General features: G+C 45.0%; 1 protein-coding gene across 4 annotated transcripts in view; it reads right to left on the bottom strand.

The window, feature by feature from the left end:
* The window catches only part of Arid1a (AT-rich interaction domain 1A), a 73,371-nt gene that overhangs the window by 35,238 nt on the left and 19,134 nt on the right, over positions 1–18,999 (bottom strand). For all 4 annotated transcript variants that reach the window (XM_032896510.1, XM_032896512.1, XM_032896513.1 and 1 more), the window contains exons 2-4: positions 7,284–7,496; positions 5,834–6,289; positions 4,540–4,656 (exon numbers count right to left, since the gene is read on the bottom strand). In XM_032896510.1, the coding sequence (XP_032752401.1) occupies positions 4,540–4,656; positions 5,834–6,289; positions 7,284–7,496 (786 nt within the window). The remainder of the gene's footprint in view (positions 1–4,539; positions 4,657–5,833; positions 6,290–7,283; positions 7,497–18,999) is intronic.

The following is an 18,999-nucleotide window of genomic DNA, read 5'->3' as shown; positions in this document are numbered from 1 at the left end:
TACAAGCACTGTCTTGACATAAACTAGCAGCTAATTCACAGGATGGATACTACATCGTAGCCTCACTTCCTAAAAAAAATACTCTGGAAACCAGGAGTCCGGGCCTGTCCCGTCTGCCGTGATCTAGCATTGAAAACAACCTAGTAATAGGACCAAGCCATCCCATACAGTATACACAGCAATGTTGTTGGTATTTGCTTCCTTTAGGGAATTAAAATTTAATCACAACATTACTCCCTTTTCCCCTCCCTCCAGCAGCCCAACATCCCACCCGGCTTCATTTCCAGGGCCCCCCTTTTCACTAATTCTTTATTATGGGCAGTTTCCAGGCTCACTTTCTCAGTAAGTTGAGAGCCAATAACACATGCTAGGTAAGTTGAGAGCCAATAACACATGCTAGGTACCATGACAGTGATAATCAAGGCATCAAGTCAGCCTGAAGTAAACACGTGCTAAATACATTAACTTAAGCTAGGCACAATGGCTTGTGGATATAATCCAAGCATTTGGGAACCTGGGCTACACAGTGAGTTCCAGGCTGGTCTAGGCTACAGAGATCTTTCCAAATACAAAGAAAATTATAAAAATAACCTTGGGCCAGGCAGTAGCGGCCTATGCCTTTAATCCCAGCACTTGAGAAGCAGAGCCAGGTGGATTTGAGTTTGGGGCCTGTTTGAAACCCCATCTAGAGGTTGTAAGCACTGGCTGCTCTTCCAGAGGACACAGGTTCAATTCCCAGCCCCCACATGGCAGTTTACAACTGTCTGTAACTCCTGTTCCAGGGATCTGACACCCCCATTCACTCCAACGTACATGAAATAAAATTAAAAAGAGAAAAACAGAAAGATAAGATAGGAAGAACATGTCCGTTTTTTACCTGCTACTCTTTAACATGTAGCAGGTAAAAACCACTGGTCTTAGATTCGTATCATATGAATACAAGGCATGGGGGCCCCTGACAAGCTGCCTACTCCCCAGAAGCTGCTGTTTGAACAAATGGACTATACTTTTCTAGGTTAGGATGGATAAGTGAGCCCAGAAAGCTATGCATGCATGACTTTGCACCCTGGTCTCTAAGGATGGGTATCTTCTTTCCAGACACTGAATTATTTGCTATGCTTGTTTACATCTACATATTACAGGGATTTTCTCCAGTCAACAAAAAACTGCACTTGCTTGTGAAGCCATCATAGCAGTTACTTATGATACCTTTGCACTTGAGGAAATGACCTTTAAAGGTATGGACCAGAGTAGAAGAGGAAGAGTAGAGAAGCCGTTGAGAAATGGGCATGCTATGTGCAAGGGTGAAAACATGAGGGTCTAAGTGCTGTCCATGGTCACACAAGGAGCTTGACAAACAATGCCTTACTTTAGACCTACAATTAGAAAGTGTTGTTAAGGGGACAACAATCACTGTTTCTGTTGCCTGGGTAATGGCATACTAGGTTTTAGATTTTATATTAAAATCAGTGAAAAGTTAACTCACCAGTTGCAGAGCTGGCTCGGCAACTAGCTAAGAACACTGACTGCTCTTCCAGAGGACCCAAGTTCAATTCCCAGCACCTACATGAATGCTCACAATTGCCTGTAACTTCAGTCCCAGGGGACATAATGACCTTTTTTTAAAATATCTGCAGGCACTGTGTGCACGTGATGAAAGACATACATGTAGGCAAAACACACACACACACACACACACACACACACACACACACACACACACACACACAAGAAAAATCAACTCATTAAATTCATTAAATGCCAGGTAATTGCTTCTAGATGATTTTGATATTATTATCTGAGAAAAAATTCCTCAAATGAATGAACAAAGATCGCAAATGGAGAGGAACTATCCGATCAGCCAGCCCAGCTCTGGAGCCAGCCTCAGAACTGTCCCCTTTTAGGGAAGGGATGCCACAGTGGCTCGGTTAGTGTTTCGTCAACCTGACATAAGCGTCATCTGGGGAGAGGCGCCTCAGGTGAGAAAATGTCTTTGTTAAACAGCTGCTGGGGAGCTCGCAGACTTGACCCATGTGAGGGGTGCAGTCCACTGTGGGTGCTGCCACCCCATGTGTCCTTCCATGCCTCCCATGCTGAGCTCCTTCTCTGAACTTCTCATCAGGATGGGCTATAAACTATACTCTGAACTGAATCCTTTCCCCTCCAAATTGCTTCTGGTTGTGGTGTTCTAGACACTGGACTAAGATAACTAGCAGACTTACACCTCCTTTTTATAGCGGCTAAGGAAAGAAAAGAGTCTTGTAGAAACTCTGACTTCTTACTTCTTCAGATGTGACTGTTTCCTACCCTCACTAGGTAAATCTTTCCCCAAACCAAAAAAAAAAAAAAAAAAAAAAAAAAAAAAAAGAATAACCACTTTTGCCATTTTAGAACCAGCTGAGGCCTACGCCAGCACCTGTTTGCTTTGTTTTTGTTTTTGTTTTTTTTAATTAAAAAAAAAAAAAAGGCGAACAAGCCACAGGTGCCTGACCGCTCACCTATATGGAGTCTTCCACCACAGAGCTACTCAGCTGCTTTGCCAGGTTCCATAATAGAAACCTAAACCTGGAAACAGTACTCTTCCTTCGGATCTCAGAAACACAACTCTTCCTGACTCATGGAAGGTTAACTTCAGTCTGTAGAAAACAGATTAACATGCCTGCCTATACTCTTTCAGAAAAATATAAAATATTTTTCAATCAAAAGGTCATCAGATCAAGGCTAACCTGGATGACAAAGAGAAACCCCATAACTAAAGAGTCACCAGAATCAAGAAACCTTTTGAAGGTCAGCAATTCATAACGCTGACAGAAATCCATCAATCTGAGCTCCTGACACTCTACTACAACAGGGCACTGAAATTAACTGCGCACAACAGATAAGGCAGGAGAACAATAGCCACACGGAAACTCTGCTTCAAAAAAATAACTGACAACAAAAAATAAGACCAGATGCCATGCCCCACACAGCAAACTGCACAAACTCAACCGTCTGAGACAGACTCGCTGGAACCAAGGGTGGCCTTCAACTAAGGTTCGCCAGTACTAGGATTATAGGCTTATATAAGCCACCGTAAAACTCGAGAGTTCCTATGTGATTGAACTCCCAACTTCTAACAGAAACAGAATTTACAATGGCAAATTTTCTACCTACCAACTTATGAGATCTGAAAGAAACCTATTTAATTTCTGGCCATGAAATTTACTTTCAGAGGATTAGACTATGCATAACTGTTGTAGGGCCATGAGCAAACATTCCCACAATAGGTATCAAGCAGTTCCTGTACCCAAGATGACTACAGGACAGTATGTCACCATACATCAAATGTTCTCTCTTAACCAGCAATATTAATCACCACCATCTAAAGCAGCATAGGGTCATCTCAGATATGAAAATGAAGGCCCAGAAAAGTGATGTGACTTTGCTACAAGATGAAAGATAGTAGAATTAGGATGCAGACACATATTTTTCAAACATACATTATCGAGTGCTGTTGTTATACCGGTGTTACAGCACACATGTAAGGTTAGAAAAAATCAGTTCATCAAGCTCAGTAAGTAGTAAGGGAACCATCCTGACAGGCCGCCTCTAGAGAGAACAATGCCTTTCTCAGAGTCTGGTCAGTAGATCCCACAAGCAGACATTTGATTCCCTAACCAAGTATTTAGGTATCAAACACTCTAGTAGATAAAAGCACACATTCAAACAAAACCATCACCAGAAAAAACACTTCTGCTCAACTCACACTCAGTGCTACAATGCAAGCTTCAATACACGCAGGTCCTAGCTCTTGAACTAATGCTAAGAGAGCTGGTTCAGCAGTAAAGAGCTCTGGATGCTCTTGCAGAAGACCTGGGCTTGACTGCCGACACCCAAAGCGACTAACAACCATTTGAAACCCTAGTCCCACGGGATCTAACAACATTTTGTTCTGGTCTCCGAGGGCACCGAGCATGCATGTGGTACACAGGAATGTATTGAGTCTAAAACCCATGAAAGTAAAACTGAAAATAAGGTTAATTTTTTTGCAATTATTTTTGCACTGTGATAGATAACAGCCCTTTGAACATCTACATTTTCTCTGACCCTTATATTATTAATTACTTTATGAATAAGAGGCCCAAAACTTTTAGAAAACAAAACAAATGCAGTGAGTGAAGGCAGAGGGAGGGGAGTGTGAGGCCAGGCAGGGTTGCACAGTAAGCCCCTGACAAGCAAAAGAACAGAGCAAACACTGGGTTTGGCGGTCCACATACGAGCCTAAGGAGCAGAGGGTCAGGAATTGAGGGCAGCTTTAGGAACACGTAGAGTGAAAATTAAACCAGGAAATTGGAGACTGTCTCAAAAACAAATAACCCTACACACAAATCACAACCTATCCCTGGATAAACAGACAAAACATGTTCTACAAAGTCAAGTCTATGAATTCCCACTCAGAATTTTGAACATCTCAGATCAATGCCACCGAGACACGTGAAACCTGGTTTAGGATTAGTTCCTCTCTACTCCACCCCCCTTACAGATCTTGGAGATACTCACAGGCAAGCTGGAGGGTCTTGACTGAAGACTCAGGTTCATATCTTCTTGCCCTCCCTTGCTGGAGGTCATCGAGGGGGCTGAGGATGCCTGAGACCCAAATGAATCTTGAGAAAGCTCCTGTAAGGAAACACAAAGGAGCTGTGAGGGCTGCTCCGAATGGCAGCGCACACCTTTAAACTCAGCACGTGGGAGACAGAGGCAGGCTGGTCTCTATTCAACAGCAGCCAAGGTTACACAGAAACCCTGCCCCAAAACAAGAAAAGAGACCGACCAACTAACCGGGCTGCAACTGCAGAGACAAAGAAGCCTGTTTTCCTTGTAGATCCAGGTTCAGTTCCCAGGATCCACATAAAGGCTCACAACTCACAGCTATCTGAACTTTTTTTCCTTTTCTTTTTTTCGGAGCTGGGGACCGAACCCAGGGCTTTGCGCTTGCTAGGCAAACGCTCTACCACTGAGCTAAATCCCCAACCCCCTGAACGTTTGTTATAGAGGCTCTAGCATAGTTTCCTGGCTTCTACGGGCATCGAGTACACAAAAAGTAAACAAGCACACATACAGGCAAAACACCCATTCAAACGAGAATAAGAGACCAGGCAAGTGCACTTGAGGGTGGGAGAGCTGTGCCGTTATCTTACGCAGGGGAGAAGCACAACTGCTTGTATTATTTGCAGAGACAAAAACGTAAGCAATGGTTCTTCAGGATGTTAAGAGTGAGCCTGATACGGTAGTGATCCCATCACTAGCCAGGCCGATGCAAGAGGATGGTAAATTCAGTGTGGCCTGCATTTGAGGCATTATCTCAAAACAAAAAACAAACAAAACTTCCAAACAAATCCATCTCAACAGTGGAATTTGATGGAATTGTTTTCTATTTACTATTACCCCAGAGGAGCCATTTCTTAGAGTTAAAGGCAGAAATCTAACTGAAAGTTTAGTGTCTTATCAATGAATGGATCCGATTAATTTTAAAGATTTATTTATTTTATTTATATAAGCACACTGTAGCTGTCCTCAGACACACCAGAAGAGGGCATCAGATCTCATTATAGATGGTTGTGAGCCACCATGTGGTTGCTGGGATTTGAACTCAGGACCTCTGGAAGAGCAGTCAGCGCTCTTAACCACTGAACCATCTCTCCAGCCCCCTCCCCAATTAATTTTAAAAACAACCAAAACCTGCTAGCACATTTACCCAGAGTTTAATTGATTTTGCATATGGTAAAGCTCTCAAAACGCCAAGCTGTGAGGCTTCGGGCTGAGTCCATGCAGAGCAAGAGCAAGAGCGTCTCACCTGTGGTGGAGGGAAGCGCTGCTGGGAATAGGCAGTTTGCTGGGACTGCTGAGGCTGGGGCTGAGGGTACGCAGCCTGCTGGGAGAGCGTCGAGGATGCTGGCTGCTGAGGTTGCTGCTGCTGGTAGGGAGCCTGTGCCTGTGGCTGTGAGTAGGGGGGCTGGCTCTGGGGGTGCTGTTGTGTCGTGGACTGCTGGGAGGGGTATGGAGTTTGGGACTGCTGATGTGGAGGCTGGGAAGGCTGCTGGGAATATGGAGGCTGAGAGGACTGAAGCTGTGGTTGCTGAGTCTGCGGCTGCTGCTGATATGAAGGCTGGGCATGAGGGGTCTGAGACGGTGGCTGCTGGGAGTAAGGTGGCTGCTGCTGCTGCTGGGGGTGAGGACTTTGCTGGTTATAGTACGGAGTCTGGCCCTGCTGACCATAGGCACTGGGGCCTTGCTGTCCGTAAGGTGGAATCTGTAGGAAAGAAAACAACCTTTTAGAGTGAGTCACCTCCATGAAGTTAGGTGTGGAGAGCAGTCAAGCCACATCTCAGGGTCCATCCTTCTACCACCCCTCTAGGAACTAAGCCATAAAGAATGGCCAGACTCTTTAAACGTAAGGCTGAATTCACTCATGAACTGATGCTAGTTAATACTCACACAACTCATATGCACTCAACAACAGTTATTCCCCAGTGAGCCTGCTCTTTTCATCCTGGCCTAGATTGGTTTTGTTAAGAATTTTTTCCTGGGGTTGGGGATTTAGCTCAGCGGTAGAGCGCTTGCCTAGCAAGCACAAGGCCCCGGGTTCGGTCTCCAGCTCCGGAAAAAAAAATAATAATTTTTTTCCTAACTACCATAAAGAGACACTAGGCGCTTGGTTCATACAATTGAAGACCCAGTGTTTAGTAGTCTGGATAATATACAAATCACTAAGCTACCCTGCTGCTCGTTCATTTAGTCTTCATTTTAAAATTATTCAGGAGCGGGCTGGGGAGATGGTTCAGTGGTTAAGAGCACTGACTGCTCATCCAGAGGTCCTGAGTTCAATTCCCAGCAACCACATGGTGGCTCACAACCATCTGTGATGGGAGCTGATACCCTCTTCTGGTGTGTCTGAGGACAGCTACACTGTGAGAAAGGAGAAGGGCCTCCTCACCACAAGGCAAGCGGCACAGATGGTACCGCAGTAGCAGAAGCAGGTGCTCAGCTGTGGCCTTTGTACCATTTCATCTCCCAAGGGAAGACCGGCAAGGTCAAGGGACGACAGGCACTGAGGTATACTGGGTTAAATCCAAGCTATGCTGAGAACTAAGACAGACATGGAACGGTTTGGAGAACCTTGTCCTTATTAGCAGTTAAGCCAGCAAGGCCATGTGCATAGCAAGATGCCTGGAAACCATTCTGATCCTATACCTCAAACATAAATTGTGGACAGCAAAAAAGTGTCAAGGGAATCAATCAAATACCTGCTGTGCATAAGAGAGGCTACCCATGGCACTCTGAGCCCGGCCCTGCATGGTCATCGGGTACCGCTGTGGAGTCTGGGACCCATATGGCTGCCCTGGGTACCCATGTCCTTGTTGCGGTCCTGAAGGAGGTCCCTGTTGTTGTGAGTATGGGTTAGTCCCACCATACGGCTGAGGTCTCATCTTTCCCATCTGATCCATTGGACTCGATGACTATAAAATAAAAAACATTTTCATCACCCTCAGGCTTCAATTGTCTCTTGCCAACAGGAACATACAGATGTCAATTCTAAGTCCACATGCTACAAGAGAAACCAGTTATTATAAAAAGTAATGGGACAGTTCCTGTAACCCTACAGTAGTCACTTAAAAGACTTTCATAACTAAAATGGCAGTGATACACGAAAGCATTTGGAAGCTAAAAGTTACTTTCTAAGGAAGGTACTGTTAGAGTCCAGGGAAAGGCCAGGTGCAGAGTCACTAACATGCACATGGCCCAGCACAGAAGTCAGGACAGTTAGAAAGGACAGTGTTACCCACATACATTAATTACTATAACCTTGTTCACCATCAAAACTGATTGTTCCAATGCATCAAAAACTGAGATACACATGCACCCTTGAAAGCTGAAAGAGGCGTGGGGGGCTGACTCCACAGTCCACCAATGGAAACTTTCCTACGCGTGCCTACTGTGCCATTGTACAGAGTAGTTCCATTTACACTTTCTTCAAGTGAGCAACAGGCTTTGCAATAGTTGCTGAAAGAACAGTAATGAATTTGGAGCCTTGTCTATTTTGAGTAAAAAATCCTTTTCGTTTAAAACTGAAAATTTTAGCCAGGCAGTGGTGGCAGCACATGCCTTTAATCCCAACGCTCAGAAGGCACAAGCAGGCAGAAGTCTAATAAGGCCTGCTAGGGCTAGACAGAGAAGCCCTGTCTCAAAAACAAATAAACAAAAGTGAAGCTGAAAATAATACAAGGACAGAACTTTGTCTCTTCAAAGAAAAGATACAGGGCTGGAGAAATGCTCAACAGGTAGGTAAGGGCATTTCCTGCTCTTCAGGAGTTTGGTTCCCAACACTGGACTGCTCATTCTAGCCCCAGGGGATCCAATGATCTCCTCTTCTGGTCTCAGCAAACGCATGTGCATGCACGCAGAGAAACACAAATAAAAGGAAATCTTTAAATAAACAAGTAACAAGATGAAGGCTGGGTGCGACACACAGGTCTGTAAGAGGCACTCAGGACCTAGAGGCAGGATGCTGAGGGAGATCAAGGTCATCTTAAACTATAAAGTGAGTCTGACACCAGTCTGGGTTAAATGGGACCTGGCTCAAAAAAGCCAAAAAGAACCAAGTACAACACCAACCACGTAAGCTCAAGATGTGGAAGCATGGGCGTCAGTCTACAAAGGCAGCTTTCCAGGGGCCTGGTGGCCAGACACAATCCTGGCACTGAGAGACCAAGGACTGCTGTGCATCGGAGGTAACGACCAGCTCTGAGGAGTTTCAGGAGTCTTCAAAGAAATGCTTAGAAATCCACGTGACTTTCCAGCCCTCGGTCTATGACAGATTCAATCAGCTCATGCATTTTCTGACAGTTTCAACCTGATGAAGCTATACGACAGTCCCAGTACACTTCCTCTACCAGAGACACCTATCGGTATACAGTAAGAATGTGAAAAGGAAGAAGTTTTCTAAATAGCTCTGAAACACACGAAGGTAGAGAATAGGCACAGGGCCTAATACAAAACAACTTCAAGCAGGATCTTCAATCCGAGTAGGGGATAGAGAAGTATTAAAGGGATCAATATCATTAGCCATCAAACAGAGGAGTTCAGTAATCAGCAGCATACGGCAACATCTCCTGGGGAGTTTGGCCTCCATCTGCGATTCAGTAAGTTCTGACTAGGCCCGGGCCATGCATATTCATAACAAGTTTCCTGATGATCACTGCACCCAGGTCCGGGTCCGCAGCTGAGTCTAAAGAGTTCCAGGACAACCATGGCTGTTACAGAGAAACGGAAAACCACTGCAGCAGGCCTTGGGCACAGCCCAGGTGCGTGTCGGACACTACCTATCCTAACAAGTAGTAGGCCCAAGGTCCAGGTCTCACTTTTTGGAAACATACACAACCACTTCTCGCTTCTTCCTGCCATCCCGCTCCCCTCTTTAAGCATTTTATTATACTGGAGGAAGTAAAGCTACTATGCAGGAATATCCACCACAGAGTACAAACACAAGCGGGGACAGTACAGCCGTGCACCTGAAACCCCAGCTACTCAAGAGGCTGCGTCAACCTCATCTACATTTAGCAAGTCTTAGGCCAGCCACAACTGTGTATTCTTTGTGTTTTGTTTACCCTGAGAGAAACAAAATGAAGCAGAAGCAGTTCTCTCGGGCTATGGGTAAATTTCAACTAAAAAGTAACTATGGTAAGACCACTTTCTTCACAAACTGTAGAAATGCCCAGAACTGTGTCCCAAATAACTGCCCCTCAGGGTTCTTCTAAACTATTCCCAATCTGAAGACCCAATCAATAATCAGAATAATCAGAATTTTAGCACTAACATGCATTATTTTGGGAATAGTTTAACAAAAATTAGGCTAGTGAGAAATATCACAATTTCCAACAATACTGCTGGCAACAGAGCCAGGACTGACGAGGGGAGGACCAGGGGAGGACCCGTGAGGGTGTCTTTGAATTCCACACATCACATCTCACTTCACCCCAGGCTACAGGGGCTGTCTGAGGCCCCCAAGTGAAGATAACAGGGACCAGCATGCACTGGCTATCTGTCAGTCTATCTGTGCTCCAACCCAGCTTTAGTCATGACCATGGCGTCGCCTTGGAGCTTCTACACAGTGGCTACTTAGCAAAGGCTGTCCACCCGGAATTTCCATGAAGCTTCACAAATGCCCAGGCCTCCAGGTTCCAATTTTATTGATGTGGAAGGGCTTGAGCCCCTCCCACTTCCAGATCTATGAGTAAGTGTGATGTATATGATTAGTTGGGAACCAGTGTGATCCAGTAAAGGGATTATTCAGGAAGTTGTACTGATGTAATGTGTTACTATTACACACTTAAACTATGAAATGTAACCAGAGAACTGAATTACTTGCCTTTCTTTCCCCTTAGATTTTGCTACATGAAAGCCGGTCTAACCTCAATTTGACAACCTTAGCTTCCAAAGTGTTGGGATTAAAGGTGTGGGCCACTATATTTAGTCCTTTTATTTTTATTATTATTGTTGTCTTTTTTATCCAGACTGGGTTTCTTTTTGTAGGCTGGCTGTCCTGGAACTCTGTAGACCAAGCGGCCATGGAGCTCCTAAGATGCGCCTGCCTCTGTCTCCTGAGTGCTGGGATTAAGGGTGTGTGCACCAAGCTATTTTTGTTATTTGAATACTTGGTTATTTTTGCAGTCCTGGGGATTGAACACAAGGCTTCACATCCGCTACATCAGTACTCTGATACCTCACTTTACTTTTTACTGAGGTAGCCTTGGCAACTTAGTAAGACCTTAACTGTGAACTTTAAAACAGATGTGTATGTTTATGTGTCTGAGAGTGTTTTACTCAAATATATTTGCCTGTGTGCGATGCGCAGGCCTGAGACCTAAGGAGCTCAGAAGGTGCTGGATCCCCTTTAACTGGAATTATGGACAGCTGTGAGCTGCCACGTGGGTGCTGGGAATCAAACTCTGTAAAACCAAGTGCTCTTACCATTACTTCACCTCTAACCATGAAATGGTGACACTCCTGCCTAAGCTCTGAGTAAGATTACAGGCCTGTGCTCCTAAGCTTGTCATTTCACTCACATTTGTTAATTTATTACTTATTGAGTGTTTACTTTAGTCAGGGTCTCAAGTAGCCTCGATGGCCGTCTCAAACAAGCTACACAGCAAAATATGACTTTGAACTGATGTTCCTGCCTCCATCCAGCAACCCTATGTGCTGGGAATAAAGGTTAAATGCCCCCATATCTCGGTTACATGGTGTGTGGGATCAAATCCAGAGCAAAATGTATGTTAGACAACTACTCTACCAACTACTCTGTATTCCCAGTCCACTTAATTTAGTTAATTTAAATCCACACAATCACATATGGCTGGTGGCTATCATACTATAATGTAATTTGGGAGCAATGTTTCCATATAATTTATCACTTCCTGCTACATATGGCTCCAAACCTATTAAATTCTACACAGTATTAACATATAGACAGAATAAAGAGTGTAGTAATCTGACAGACTTGGAATTTAAATCCTGACTCGCTATTTGGCCCAGAACACTTCAGTTCATTACCTAAAATGTATACAATGCACACCCTCCCACTTGGGAAGCTGAAGCAGGAGGATCACCATGAGTTTCACACAAACTAAGAATACAAAATAATCTCTCCTTATATATATTAAAATAATCATCATCGTCGTCGTCGTTGTCATCATCATCATCATCATCATCTCTAGGTCAGCCTGGGCTACAGAATGAGACAAAAATAAGCTTCCTCCGGTGCGTGTATAGAAATGTCTTTCCAATATCATGTTACCCAAGCTATGCACGCTGGTTCCTGTTTCTGCTCTCTTGCCCACAATGGCTCCCTCTCACTCCAGTGTTGGCAACTACACTTAAAGCCTCGTTTGTGCTTTCCCAATCACTCCCAGACCTAAACTGCCTTCTAGTAGCATAACTCAACCTGTCAACATGCAGCATGATGTGACTTTTAGCACACTTCAAACCTCTCCCATTTCTACATGGCCTACTGTAAATTTACAGAGCACTGCAAGACTTAACTGTACCAACTACTCCAATAAACTGCCTGTGTTTCTGAGTCCAAGGTAGTTTTGCTTTGTTTTGAATAGTACGGAATCTCACGATGTTGCCCATTCCTCAAATACCCCAAACACAAGGCTGGATAGCTCCAACTATGAGGGCTGCTGCAGGAAGGACCAGGTAAGGAAGGTGCACTCCAAGGAGGAACCCTCCTTCCAGTTACCCAGCCAGAGGCAGCAGATACCCTCAGCCCCAGTATCAAGTATGACTCTGGGAGCAGAGGGACAGAAACTGACTGGACTGAATTAGAAGAAGGGACATTAAAATAGTCCTGAAGAAACAATGACATTGAGATAACCCAACCTGTATCAGCAAGGGTTCTAATAACGCATGCCCAGCCCCAAACACATGGCCAAAACTCCAAAGCTCACAGCGGCATGGTAGCACACACCTCCCCTGCACTTGGAAGGTTTAGTCTTACACTACTCTGGCCTCACAACAGGATCCTTAAAGGGGCAGTCAAACAATAGCTTCTCAAAATGAAACCGACATTTTTTGGTCAAACTCACTATCAACAGACCATTGCAGCTCTTTCACCAAACAAAAACATCTTCAGCTCAAACAACCAGACCATTCTGGTCTCATGTCAAAGGCCCAGTATATGAAGAGAACCTAACTCACTTCTGAGATTTAAAAATATTGTGAAAGATATGTGGTGTGCAGTTACAGGGGGAAAAGGCAACCCTCCCCCCAAATCTCTTAAAGTAAAGAACATCAAGTCTTCATCAGTGTTATTGAAACAGAAAATTTCCTACTTCATGTAAAATAGAAAGGCCGGTGTCTGTAGTCAGTAGCCACAAAGAAGGAGAAACCAAATCTTAGCTGCAAAAGAGCCAGAGATTCCACTCTGGGAAAGAGAGAGAGGAAATCCTTTCAGCGGGAAACCACAGGAGTAGATTACTGTGATTACGCTTCAAAAGCAAAGGCTTTGCCTCAGAGACACATAATTGAGAGGAAAATGCTGGCCCTTGATCATGGAAGTCAGGCCCCCTGCTATATACTCTCCTGCATTCATAAAAAAATAAAAATAAAGGGAGGAAGAGACATAAGAAAATGCGTATCCGTCCACCACTTAGTTCCTTGCAGACCACTGGCCAAGCTATAAAGTGCCTGACAAATGAAATGAATGCGGTTTCGGGCATCAAAGGCATGGGTGCTTAGCAGGCCTATCCTGAGCATATTCAGTACAAACAGCTCGCACACTAACCACTTGCAGAGTTCCCTGCTCCCAGCAAATGGCGTTACAGGCACCCCCGGACCAGGTGGCAGCTACTGGAATCCCTCAGAAGTTCTTATGGAAAAGGAAAAGCCACAGTGGTCCTTTGAATTGCTGACTGTAACAAACTGAGGTTTAAGGTTCATCAGGGTTAAGTGTCAGATGATCAAAAGTAACCAGTTTCAGGATACTCAAAATATTAAACATAGTTGCAAATCCTCTATCTGACCATAAGTCACTCAGAGAGGAGACAAGACCAGACAAGCACTAACACTTCCAAACACCAGGAGATAGCTAGCACTCCCTACCCCACCAGGTATGGCACCAGGAAAAACAAACTCTGATTTAAAAAAAAAAAAAAAAAAAAAAAATCTGAGACTGGACAGTCTGAAGCCAAAGATATGGAGAGGAAGTGACCAGAAGTGGAGGTAAGGGCCAACTTTAATGCCTAGCAGTGCCAAAGACTCAAAGGATTAACATGAAAGGTTGGGCCTGGGACTGCCAAGAGTCTCCATCGTTGGAAAGGAGAAGTCCTGACCAGCACACACTTGTGCTTTCGCTCTAGATGCCAACTAGTCGGTGCCAGGATAAACCTAGAGCCATACCCTTGGATTCTGGACCTCCAAATATTATTTTTGTACTTCTTGTGCTTTCAATTTATTCCTGGCCAGATTTGTTTATGAGTTTTAATAATAACAATAAAAATGCATCCCTGGCTCTTTAACCGAAAGAAGCCCCTAATTGATTCCCACAGTAATTAACCTGCATTTTACCTCAGAGAGCGGTAGTTAAGGAAGTCGGCACTGCTATTTATAACTCATCTCAAATTGAGGGCAGACTGCCTAAAATCTAACACATCCCAGCTGTACTCCTGTTTGAACTGGGGCCAAGGGAATTTTTTAAAGCAATCTTGGCACCGAATGAATGACACCAACAGTATGAGAGCGCGAGTGGTTGTGTTGTGGTGACGTAGCATTGGAGGTGGAGGGGGGGCAGTGTACTGTGATCCCTCTCGTGCATGCCTGCTGCTTGAGTCCCAGTACAGTAAGCTGGGAGCCGCCCACTGAGAGCCAAACACAGGAAAAGGCTTTTCCTGTGGACCGCCTTGAAGTGAGAAACACATGGCTAATCTGCATAAACTCGAAGCCACACCGCCCCTGCCAGGAAGGTTAGTGCTCGTAATCTCTGGCCATGAAGCTGGCTGCCTGGGAAGACTTGGACTGGCGCCTGATAACCCAGAAAGAGCCGAGAGAACAGATGGGTAAGGACCCCAGCAAAATACAGCCTCGGGTCACGTGACTCGCCACATGGCCCCGCCAGCACAAACTATTGTCTGGCTGCAGAGCTTCTATACAAAGGCACCAGGCTTCCACTTCCTGTGATTCTAGGGACTGGCAGCAGCTGTTGATCAGTTCCCCGGAGGGGACCCTCCTCTGCTAAGGCAGAGATGAGTACAAAAGTTAAGGCCTCTCCCAACCAACAGGCTTTACTTTCCCTTCCAAGTTCCACCGAACTCGCGTAGATCTTAGAACTAGAGATTTCTGCAAGAACAGCCTTGTTCCCTGGTACATAAATGGAGCAGCATAAATCACTCCATTGTCCCTTCCTCTATAGCTACAGGCCATCTCTGCCTACCTCCACTTCCATCCACACACCCTGGTGCTGAGGACTGGTCAGATTCTTACCAATCCAAGAAGGAGTATACAATGAACTCAGCTGGGCTCAGTCCTGTCCTGAGACTGAGACTACAATGAGGATACTGGGGCTATGGGATGGAGGGCTATCTGGTGCTTTTGATAGTGCTTTGCTATCGTGTCCAGGCTGATCTCTAACTCTTTGGCTCAAATGATCACCAGTAGTGCTGAGACTAAGAGGCAGTTACACCACAGCAGCCATGTGCTGTACTTTTAAGCAGGGGAAACATGAGTACACGCCAGGACCATAACCTATCCCTTACCCTCCTATTTAGCCTTACCAGAGCCATCTCATCCATGGAGAAATGGAAATACACTAACATTTTATCCAGAGTCAAACCCACCTACCCTGGGAGAGTCTCATTATTTATAACCTGGAGACCACATGCCAATTTACTTGTTTATAGAAGATAAAAACACTTCATTCAAATTCTGGACAAACTAGTCATCTGCCTGTGTGGTTGCTAATTTGCAACCACCACCCCAAAAGGCTGTTTTGTTAATTAAACTCTTTCAAACTTCCCTGTGTTTAAAAGCTGAATAAGAGCGTTCTTCCAATGTATCACAACCAGACCTGAGAGCCTCCGGTCCTTCCAAACTCGCACCACCTCATAATGATACTGAGCAAGCTGGGCACGGCTGGCACGTGCATAGCTACAATCAATCCCAGCACTCAGGACACACAGTATTCAAAAGATGGGCTGCGGGGTTGGGGATTTAGCTCAGTGGTAGGCGCTTGCCTAGGAAGCGCAAGGCCCTGGGTTGGGTCCCCAGCTCAAAAAAAAAAAAAAAAAAAAAAAAAAAAAAAAAAAAGATGGGCTGCGTTACAGAGCCAGACAGACACCACCACCCTCCCAAAGCTAGACTCTAACTCGAGATAAGAAAAAATTGACTATGGATCCTATTCAGACCAGAGGAGCATGGAAAACTTATTAACGCTGAGAAAAGACCAAAAGAAGAAGTCACTAAACCAGCTAATAAAACTTGCAGACTAGAGCCAATTGTAATAGCCACTCACGGCTGCCCACCCAAAACAGCCATGCCAGAAAAACCACAACCAGGTGCCTGCTATTTCTTCACTGCATCAGAAAGAGTACTTGGAGTAAAGCAGCTAGAAAAACTAGTGAATTCCCCACAAATGAGAACGTTCACCCTCCATCCACAGCACTTTCAGCAGCAGCCTTTGACAGAGGAAGGCTCAGCGAGGAAGACTGCTTGTAATGACACTTCCAACTACAGTTATCTCCAAGGAAAGCAAGCAACTTTTCACAAAAATATTCCTCTTGCTGGGTGTCAATGTCTTTAACCCCAGCAGAGGCAGGCTGATCTTTCATAGTTCAAGGCCAGTCTGATCTACAAAGTAAATTTCAGGACAGCCAGAGCTAATAGAGAAATCTTGTCTCAAAAACAACAACAAAAAAGTCCACAGACCTAAAAAAAGGAACACAGTGCCATAAAAACAGGGTAAGGCCCCAAGAGAACAGTAGAAACGAAAGGTTATCTGATAAATCCGGAGCTCCCTAGTTTACAGTTCTCCAGGATAAGACGACCATACCCGTCCCTGTGGGCTGGCGGACTGCCGTCCTGTTCTCACGGCAGCTCCACCGGGAAAGCAGACAAGAAAGGGAGTCAATTTTAAGTCAAGTTTGGTCCCAATCTTACCATCCAGATTTCTGAATTAGTGGCAAGAGAACAGGGTCAGGGGTCTTAATTTGGGTTTATTTACTTAATTACTTACTGTTTTGTACCCTTAACAAGCATAAACTCTGGGAAGCTAGAATTGTTTGCAAGATTTCCTACTTTAAGGAAAAGGTCTTCAGATAGTTCCCAAAATACAGGACTGACTGTAAAACTAAACGCCCCAAAGGCCGGCGAGGTGGTGCATACCTTTAACCCCAGCACTTGGGAGGCAAAGGCAGGCAGAGTTTGGTGAGTTTGAGGACAGTCTGGTCTACAAAGACAGCCAGGGTTCTGCTACAGAGAGAAACAAAAGACATGCTCTGAGGGTCGGTCTGTATGGCCTTGCTGAACAAAGGGCTTGAGAACTTTGCCTATGGTATTTCTAACTCATTGGCCCTCAGTTTCTTCATCAAAATAGAAAGGTAACTGAGTAGAGAGGGAGAAGCAGACAGTTCAATTGGAGTTTTCCACTGCATTGGAGGCCAGCTAGGTCTACACAGTGAGAGCCTATCTCAGAACATACATGCACATGCAGAGAGGAAGAAGAGGGAGAGAGGATAGAAAAGGAGAAGCCAGGCATGTGGTATGGCATTCACCATAGTCACTCCATTACTCAAGAGGCCAATGGAGGAGTTGGGGATTTAGCTCAGTGGTAGAGTGCTTGCTTAGCAAGCTCCAGACCCTGGGTTCGGTCCCCAGCTCTGAGGGGGGAAGGGGGGAGGCCACCGGAGAATTGCAGTTTGATGACAACTTTAAGAAACAAGGTGAGAAACTATCTGGATGGAGAGATGGATGATAGACAGACAGACAGACATGATTAAAGAGCATGCCCAGTGGTGAAGAACTTGCTGTACTAGCACAAAGACTAAGTCCCTACCCCAGTCCCCACGTGGACACCAAACAGAGGAGCAGTGTCTGTGGCTGGGGAGGCCGGCCAGGCCAGTTGAAAGGGCAAGCTCCAGGCTGAGGGAAGAATACTATCTCAAGAAATAAGACAGCGAGTGACAAAGAAAGGAAGGCACCCACCACAGGCCTGCATAAGCAGGAAAGAGTGAGCTAAGATTTGTAGCTCAGTGTTTGTCTAATGAGGACCTCAATTTGATTCCCAGCACTGGAAAAACAAAGAAAAAACCAAAAACAAACAAAAAACCGCATGTAATTCTTGGCTATATGAGCCAGCCTGAAATAACTGAGATAGAAAATAAAATAATCAATCGTACGACAGTCCCTCCCTATCTGAAACTGCACACACTACACTTGTTACACATGCTCACACACTCACTTCAATGCATACATGGCTACGAAATTTAATTTATAGATTATACATTGCAAGAGGTTAACAGTAATAAAATATTTGCAACAACAAATGTCGATTTCCAAAGACGTGGAGTTTCCATAGAGTATTTTCAGATAGGAGTTGAGTGTTAGTACCTAAAGCCTCAGAAAGCAGAAGCATAGATGAGCAGGAAGACGGCGCCATTGCAACAGTACGCGGGCGGGTAAGAAGGAAGACTATCGTCCAGCCAATAGCATCTGAGGGGTCTGAGGGAGTAAGTGAACCGGTGAAAAGTGTGCTCAATTCAACTAGACATGCTCCAGTCTTGAGGACTATTCACTGATTCCCGGAACGTTCATTTCTTCTACACAGGGACCAATCTTTTACATCACACAACTCTCCAAGCCTGAAGATGTAGCTCTGAACAAAAAACACTGGGCTCACTTTCTAGCAAGGCACAGAGTGACAGGGGATGGGGAGACTGAGGGAGGAAGACCATGCCTGAAATCCCAGGACTCAGGTGAAAGCAGGAGGGGGAGGATCTGAAGTTCCAGTCGTCCTCAGTTACAGCTGAGGCCACAGTGGCCCACATAAGACCCCATTCTCAACACACACAAACGCACGCGACTCCTGAACAGACAGGCTTCAGTCTGGCCTTCCCTGTGAACCATTAGAAAAGCAGACCCTGAACCTTTGTACAAAGAGTCTCTTAATTTTTTCTCCCACCATAGCATTACCACACAGGATGGTAGACGCTAACAACTGCTTAGTGTGTGAGCCTAGACAGCACGCAGGTCCCAGGAGAAAGCTATGGGCATGTGTGATTCATGCTGGGTCTGTCACCTAGCACCCTTAGCCATCTTCTTCCTGCTTGAGTCCCAAATTTCCAGCAGCAAACAAAGCTTAGAAAGCAGAGCAATTAACACTTACCCCGAACACTCAAAAACAAGTTTCCCATGAACAACTAGAGGCTAACTGGTGATCAAATTAAGGTTGTAATTAAGAAAACAAAAACA

The sequence above is a fragment of the Rattus rattus genome, chromosome 1 (genome assembly GCF_011064425.1).
Source record: "Rattus rattus isolate New Zealand chromosome 1, Rrattus_CSIRO_v1, whole genome shotgun sequence".
Classification (NCBI taxonomy): domain Eukaryota; kingdom Metazoa; phylum Chordata; class Mammalia; order Rodentia; family Muridae; genus Rattus; species Rattus rattus.
The sequence above is the reverse complement of the archived record's forward strand: the minus strand, read 5'-3'. Positions and strand labels throughout refer to the sequence as shown.